At 47.4% G+C, this 7,492-nt stretch overlaps 1 protein-coding gene across 1 annotated transcript in view; it reads left to right on the forward strand.

Annotated features, from left to right (window-relative positions):
• The window catches only part of LOC144100702 (uncharacterized), a 103,018-nt gene extending 96,456 nt beyond the window's left edge, over window positions 1-6,562 (forward strand). The window contains exon 3 of the mRNA XM_077633549.1: window positions 5,470-6,562. Coding sequence (XP_077489675.1) covers window positions 5,470-5,515 — 46 coding nt within the window. The 3' untranslated portion in view covers window positions 5,516-6,562. The remainder of the gene's footprint in view (window positions 1-5,469) is intronic.
• The last annotated feature ends 930 nt before the right edge of the window (window positions 6,563-7,492 follow it).

Genomic DNA, 7,492 nt, shown 5'->3' on the forward strand with positions numbered 1-7,492 from the left:
GTCGGCTTTGTTATTACGCTAAGAGACCATTAGCAGCAATTAAATACTGGAGTTTTTTCTGGGATTGACTCAATGAAAGCATATTTATTTTAATTTCGCCACCTAGAACCTTATCTTTAGAGTGATCAGTTGCGTAGTTAAAAATTGTTTCAAGAAATTCAAAGAAGTGATTAATGGCACCAGATGGTGGCCTGTAAATAACACAGAAAAGTTTGTTAGAACTTCGTAGAGTGAGCACTTCGTGATCAGCAGTTGCCGTCGTGTATTCTACGACTTTTTCGCACGATAATGTTTTTCTAAGCAGAAGCGCGATGCCGCCTCCCCTTTTATCTTCGCGGTTTTGATAGAAGCACTGATAGCCGGGAAGGTAAAAAACAATTGATACTGGTGTGTGCCAGGTTTCAGTTAACATGATCGCTGTTAGTGACACTTCGAAAGTATCGAGTAGAACAGCTAATTCACCTTCTTTGTTTGTTAAGGATCTGACGTTTAAATGAAAAGCTGACAAAACATTTTTTTGGTTTTACTATATGCTTAATTTCGTGTGGCTGATAACCCATGCCGTGAAACAAATTTTAGGTGTCCGCAGGTATAACTACACAATTTGACGCAAATCATCAAACTTCGTGATCGTCATGACTGCTGAGGTATCCGTTCTGCGCACAAATATTTTACCATTCCGAGTCCATGCATATTTCCATTTCCACTGCTTTTTCTTTGCATTTGCTGCACCGAACAGTTTTTTTATGGAAGGGCTCAAGTGCTCATTAAAGAAGATGGGGGTTCTGGGTTCAAGTTCAATGTCCTCTGACGTTATGCTCAGCTTTCGAGCTTTCTCAAAAAAGCAGTCACGAACTGATCTGCGAACAAACTGCACCACTATATTTGGCGCGCTTCTGTATTCCCCGTAGTTCGAAAGCGGTGACAGACCTCGATGTTTCAACTTTCAAGGGGTATCTGAATAGCCTTCGCTATCTTCTTTGTGATATACATGACATTCTCGTCTTGCGTCTTCGGAACACCTTTCACTTCAACGTTGTGACACCGCATGTGCTGTTCATTTTGTAGAAGTTTCACTTCATGCTCTTGAATTTGAGCATGCGAAGCGTCTCGTTCCTTTTCTAGTTTTACTACAGATGTTCTTAGCTCTCCATTTTCCAATTCAACGCAGTTCACGGACGTTTTCATTTCTTCATAACTCTCGTTTATGACGCCTAGGCTGTTCTTTACCTCGCGGATGTCCTTTCTTATGTCCCTTTCGAGACTTTCCTGTAGTTCGCGGAACTCTTTAAGTTCTCGTATCAGTTCCTCAAAAAGTTTAACAAGTTCCTTTGACATTGCACTGGGCAAAGGGGAAAATAAGCTTGCAGCTCGGTTGACGCAATGACAACCGCAGTACACAAGAGCAAGTTCAAGCGATAGTTGGCATGCAACAGCAGCAGTCACCGCAAACGAAAAAAAAAGCTCCCAGGTTAGTAGGAAAAATTTCACCAACCTGAGAATGTGCAGCAAAGCGCTTAGAAAAGCGTGCGATCGCCGTGACTGCTGCTGCCTAGTAAGGCGTCGATGCGCTCTTCGCCGACGTTTCTGCTTTCCGCCAGGAATCCACGCAGGCGCAGTACACTAGGCCAGGAAATGCCCTTTAAGTACGTGGTCCGATGGTGGTAGTCGTGTCCAGCGATATAGCTTGTCCGGCACCTGAGAATGTACAGCAAAGCGCTTCGAAAAGCGTGCGATCGCCGTGACTGCTGCTGCCAAGTCATCATTAACGGGAATAATCAAAGCTGTGTTTATTCTCCTCAAAGATAACCAGCATAAGTAATCCATGCACAGAGTTCTCATCATCATCATCATCATCATCATCATCATCATCATCATCATCATCATCAGCCTTACTACACCCACTGCAGGGCAAAGGCCTCTCCCATGTCTCTCCAATTAACCCTATCCTTTGCCAGCTGCATCCACCCTTTGCCTGCAAACTTCTTAATCTCATCCGCCCACCTAACCTTCTGCCGCCCCCTGCTACGCTTACTTTCTCTTGGAACCCACTCCGTTACCCTTAAGGACCAGCGGTTATCTTGCCTTCGCATTACATGCCCTGCCCAAGCCCATTTCTTTCTCTTGATTTCGACTAGGATGTCATTAACCCGTGTTTGTTCCCTCACCCACTCTGCCCGCTTCCGATCTCTTAACGTTACACCTATCATTTTTCTTTCCATGGCTCGCTGCCTCGTGGCATATATTTCGTACCGAAGTGACGTGGTTGCAAGTTCCGCTTGATGTCTTTCAATAAGGAACTTCAAAGGTAAGAGTAACACACTTGGTTTTCGGGCATCAGGCATGAAATGTTTTTTAGCGCCTGTTCTTGGCAATCTCAAACGTCACCCTGAACTCGTGGTGACGTTCATTGCAAAACCAACGGCCATGCCTACCTAAAATTTTAATGCCACCCCCCCCCCCCCCCCTCCCCGCTTCCTCCGGCCCTATCTTCGCGCCATCCCAATTGAATATCGTGGCGCCGTTCATTGTCGTGTGACTGTTAGCATATGTTTCCGTTCACACGTTTTTCATGCAGGTTCTCTAATTCTGCTTAATTTCTTGATTCCTTTTGGCTTCCATTCGCCCGCTGTGTGTTTCATAGGCTCGCTGCTTTGAACTGTTTTCGATAATGTTGAAATTTGCCAAGGGGGGCTGAGCCCCACAGTCACTGTTTCCTTTTCAAACACGGTTGTAGCCAAAACAAACACGGCAGAAATTTATTCAATGGGCAAGTAACCTTCTTCAGGCCTGTAAGAAATGCGGTCTGTGTGGTCGTGAGAGTACAGGGGCAGGCATAAAGTAATTTACAGGATCACAGTGTGACGCATTCCTGTAGTGGTCGTAGAAAGTGCTAGCTGCCCTATTTAGCGCTGTCGCGGCGAGACCATATAATATATAGAGCCGTTTTGTAGCTTTAAATTTACAGCTTAACGTTGTCTTCCTTGGCTGCCTGCTCATATTTTCGTGCAGGCATTTAAAGTTGATGCTATCGACACAGTGGACTAGTGCTAATCTGCTTCGCCTTAAAGCTCGCGTTTCGCTTCATGCAGGTCTTGAAGAGGCTGCTTGGCTCTCGGATCTTGCGGCTCTATTATGTCAAAGCACAGCAGTCGCTGAAGGTTTCGGTGTCGTTCCGGGAACTGCTTTTGCATTGGGGCGATGTTCTGACGACGTTGCCCCAGAATGAGAACTAAAAGCATTTCGTGCTAAAAGAAATTATGGCTTTAGTCGAGTGTTTAACATGTCAAGAAAATGCTATGTCCGTGCCAGCGTTTTTTCTAACCCAGCTGGTTGAGTAGTTTTTCTCGGGCATCGATGCATTCTAGAGCGAATGCACTGTTAGTGTACATTCCCCCCCCCCTTTTTTAGTGTATCTGGCGTCAGGATGAAGTTAAATCACTAGCACCTCGATAGCAAACGAGGGCAATAAACATCTGATGACACTTGACCACCTGGTGGTTGCCTGAGATAACATCACTTGCGAGCCCCAAGGGACACTGGTGAAGAGAGGCAAGGATGATAAAGGGAAAAGCCGCTGCGCCTGTCAGCATTTCACGTCTGGTAAAGCTGGTCCTATTGATAACGCCAATCAAGAGGTTGGGCCGCGCCGAGGTTGCTTGCCATTCGTGCTATAAGAACGTTTTTCGTTTGCGGGTTTCTTCTCTCCCGAGAATTGCATGGCCGCGCGCTTTGGGAGTCCCTGTTAAGGGCGCTCACGGCTCTTAGCTCCCTCGCGCTGGGCCGAGCCCCAGCATTCCAGCGAGGAACGATGTCAGACGCCATCGGGGATCTACAGGTGGTTCGGCGAGCTTGTCCTGCAGAGCAGCAAAACAACAGCGGTTGGCATTACGACCAGCCGTTCATCACAAACAACATTGCGGCAAGTCCAGGGGAGTCTGCCAATCAAAGGCGAGCATTAGTGCGGCAAGTGCAGGTAAAGCAGCAAAAGCAAACACAGAATGATCTGACAGAAGTACAGCCATTTCGATGTGGCAGGATTTTAAAAGCGTCCAAAGCAAAAGAATCATTTGAAAGATTTCTCATCAAAAGCATAATAACAATATCACCACTTCTTATGCGCTATGCTCGCATCTATCGTCTGATCGTTGATGCAATTTTTTTACGAATATTTCGGTGCCAGTTTCGGCCTAACTTCACTCGTCATGTTGGTCGACTGATTTTCGCGAGAATTGCAGCGAAAAAATCCTAAACAATTAGAATTAAATCTCAGTGCACAGATGGGTGAAAAGTGAAAATTTGTTTCGAGGAAAGGAAATGACGCAGTAACAGTCTCCCACATCACTGTTGACACCAAAACTGCACCCCCCGACCGCGGCGGCTGCGTTTTTATGGAGGAAAAACTCTAAGACGCCCGTGTGCTGTGCGATGTCAGTGCACATTAAAGATCCCCAGGTGGTCGAAATTATTCCGGAGCCCTCCACTACGGCACCTCTCTCTTCCTTTCTTCTTTCACTCCCTCCTTTACCCTTCCCTTACGGCGCGGTTCAGGTGTCCAACGATATATGAGACAGATACTGCGCCATTTCCTTTCCCCCAAAACCAATTAAAAAAAGGAAGAGATAAAGGAGGGAGTGAAATAAGAAAGGAAGTAAGTGGTGTCGTCCTGGATCCGGTCTCCGAAATAATTCCGACCACCTGGGGATTTTTAACGTGCTGTGACATCGTTCAGCACCATGGTGTCTTTTGGGTTTCGCCTCCATCGAAACGGGGCCGCCACGGTCGGGCTCTAAACCTGGGTAATCAGGCTAAGTACTTTAACCACTGAGCCACTGTGGCGGGTGCATATGGGTGGCCCTTGTACGGCATTGTATGCTTGCCGTCAGAACCTGAAGGGCTCTTGATCAGTCTACTTTAAAACTGGCAACACTTTTGTAGCGCAGTCTCCTCGTCGGCACCATGCGTTTTGCGAGCATCACCGCTTTCCTCGCCCTCTTTAGAGAATAAATTGCGGTGGTTTACCATTGGTTATACCTGGAGTGACGAGATATCTACAGCTGGCCGGGTGGACCTTGCTCAGTTGATTTACAAAGTCAGTCTTTCCCCGCTCCATTACTCTGGGCGTTCCTCCTTCATCTTCGTCCACTTCACACGGCGCATGCGTGCCGCTGTGGCAGCTCGTTTTCGCCGGCGCGCCGCGCCACCGGCAGCAACCGGAGATCCGCATCATAGGCTCGTCACGTGACCAACCACGTGACGAACCACGCGATCAACGACGGCACCTCGCCACCGGCAGCTGCTCCACACCACGTGACAAACCACGTGACAGCGTGGCAGTGAAGCGACGGCGTGGCGGCGCAGCCACAAGGTAGCGGCGACGCCACGCTGAAGGCTCGAAATACTACCGTAATGTACCTATCGCTGCACAAACACTCATTCTTTCTCTGGTGTGTCCTGTGTGCATATCAGGTACGCCCCGGAGATGATGACGGGACTCGCCGTGTGCTGGGACTAGGAGCAGTGCCTCAGGAGCCGGGGCACGGATTCCCTGCTGCAGCTGAAAGTGGTGATGAGTCGTTTCTTTCCCAAGCTGAGCTTCCTGACCCTGACCGCCGAGGACTTCATCAGGGGCCCGGTCACGTGGGGCATCACGGACGGCGACGAGGCCCTATCCGTGCTGCCGAACATAGTGTCCAAGAGGGCGCTGCCACTTCCTCCAGGATTCTGTGAGTTGACGCAGCCCCCTTACTAACTGTGCTTAAGTGCTCTGTAAAACCCATGTCGAAGGGACAAGATTGTCCAAAGGCTATGCAGATTTGAAAAAAATTGGAAGTAATTTGACAACGACCGCAAACAGCAAAATTGTATGCTTTCTAAACAGCGAAATGAGAGAAGAACGTGTTTCAGAAGTGCTGACATTTCGGAACGTTTGCCCCTAGAAGCCGCCGCGGTGGCTGAGTGGTTATGGCGCTCGGCTGCTGGCCCGAAAGAGGCGGTTTCGATCCCGGCCGCGGTGGTCGAATTTCGATGGATGCGAAATTCTAGAGGACCATGTACTGTGCGATGTCAGTGCACGTTAAAGAACCCCGTGTGATCGAAATTTCCGGAGCCCTTCAATACGGCGTCCCTCATAGACAGAGTCTCTTTGGGACGTTAAACCTCCATAAACCAAACGTTTGCCCCTAGAACTAGTGCAAACTTATTTCGTAAAAACTGCTACAAAAAATTAAATGCATTGGCTACCCGTAGCTTCGTTTTCATAGACGTGATGTTGATATACAGCTATATATTATCTCTTTGAAACAACAGACTTGAAATGGAACCATAAAAGAGGCCTACTGGCCATCTGAACAAACAAGCAATTTGTTTTGTTATCTGTAATATAAGCAATTCTTATCAGTAAATCGGGCACACAAACTGCGTGTCTTCATAGATGACCTTTCAACGACATCTTCATTCATTTTCTTCTGGTTGAATAAACAGCTATGTTCTATCTCGTTAATCGTATCTGTAGTTTCGGCACTAGTTACCTTTTGCATCCTGTCCTGCCTATCTGGTTCTTATTGCGAGCTGTTCACGTCGACACGGCCACTCGCTGTTGACAGAGACTATTTCTACTGAAGGCTGGGAAACTTCGCGATAAGTAAGGGGTTGGACATTTATTTCTTTATTTTCCACATTACCCACAGCGCCTATTTGGCATTACAGTTGTGGGGGGAGCGTGAAAACACATTCATAAGAATACTTGCCGGAAGACAACGAAAAATATATTCACAGCAAATGCAATAGAGCATAATATGATGCAAACAAACAAAAGCATAAAAATACAGCAGTGCGGCAAACGATCCATTCGGTCTAAACCTAAGAATGCTGAACAGTGAAAGTACACAGAATTAAACCTTGAAAACTTGGTATTAATTGATAAGGACGCGCTAAGGTCAGGAACCAACAAGCCCAAACAAGTACCCTTGCAAAGGTTAGTATCCATGACACGCTCGTCACAACTAACTGTGTATTGGGTAGGAATTGCACTCAGCAGGAGTAGAAAATTTTCACAGTACCTTATCCAGAGATGTGGTGAAACAATGGTGGGATTAAGTAGCACAGTGGTGAGCACGTGTGTGCCGAACGGCCGCTGGGCTCCACATCCTCGCCAAACGTCGCTTCCTATCATAACGCTGTTCGTTCACGGTCGTCTCCCCATTTAGGGCAGTTCACTGCGTGTTAGGACATTGACGTTAAACCATGCATAAGCGTCAGAAAAGTGTAATGTTGTAGGAGTCAGCGGCAGTTTCATCGGCTAATTTCGTCACCACAGAGACCGCGTGATGCCCCGCCTCCGCCTTGTTCAGCCCAGTGCAATAACCCAATGGCCACAATACAGCTGAGTTTTTAGGACAAAATTGCACTCGCATTTTTGTATTGCGGTTCCATCATGTAGACATCACGTGAAACCCCATCATGTCAAGCACTGTTAACCGGCAATAAAGAC

Source organism: Amblyomma americanum, chromosome 8, assembly GCF_052857255.1.
Source record: "Amblyomma americanum isolate KBUSLIRL-KWMA chromosome 8, ASM5285725v1, whole genome shotgun sequence".
In the NCBI taxonomy this organism is placed as follows: Eukaryota; Metazoa; Arthropoda; class Arachnida; order Ixodida; family Ixodidae; genus Amblyomma; species Amblyomma americanum.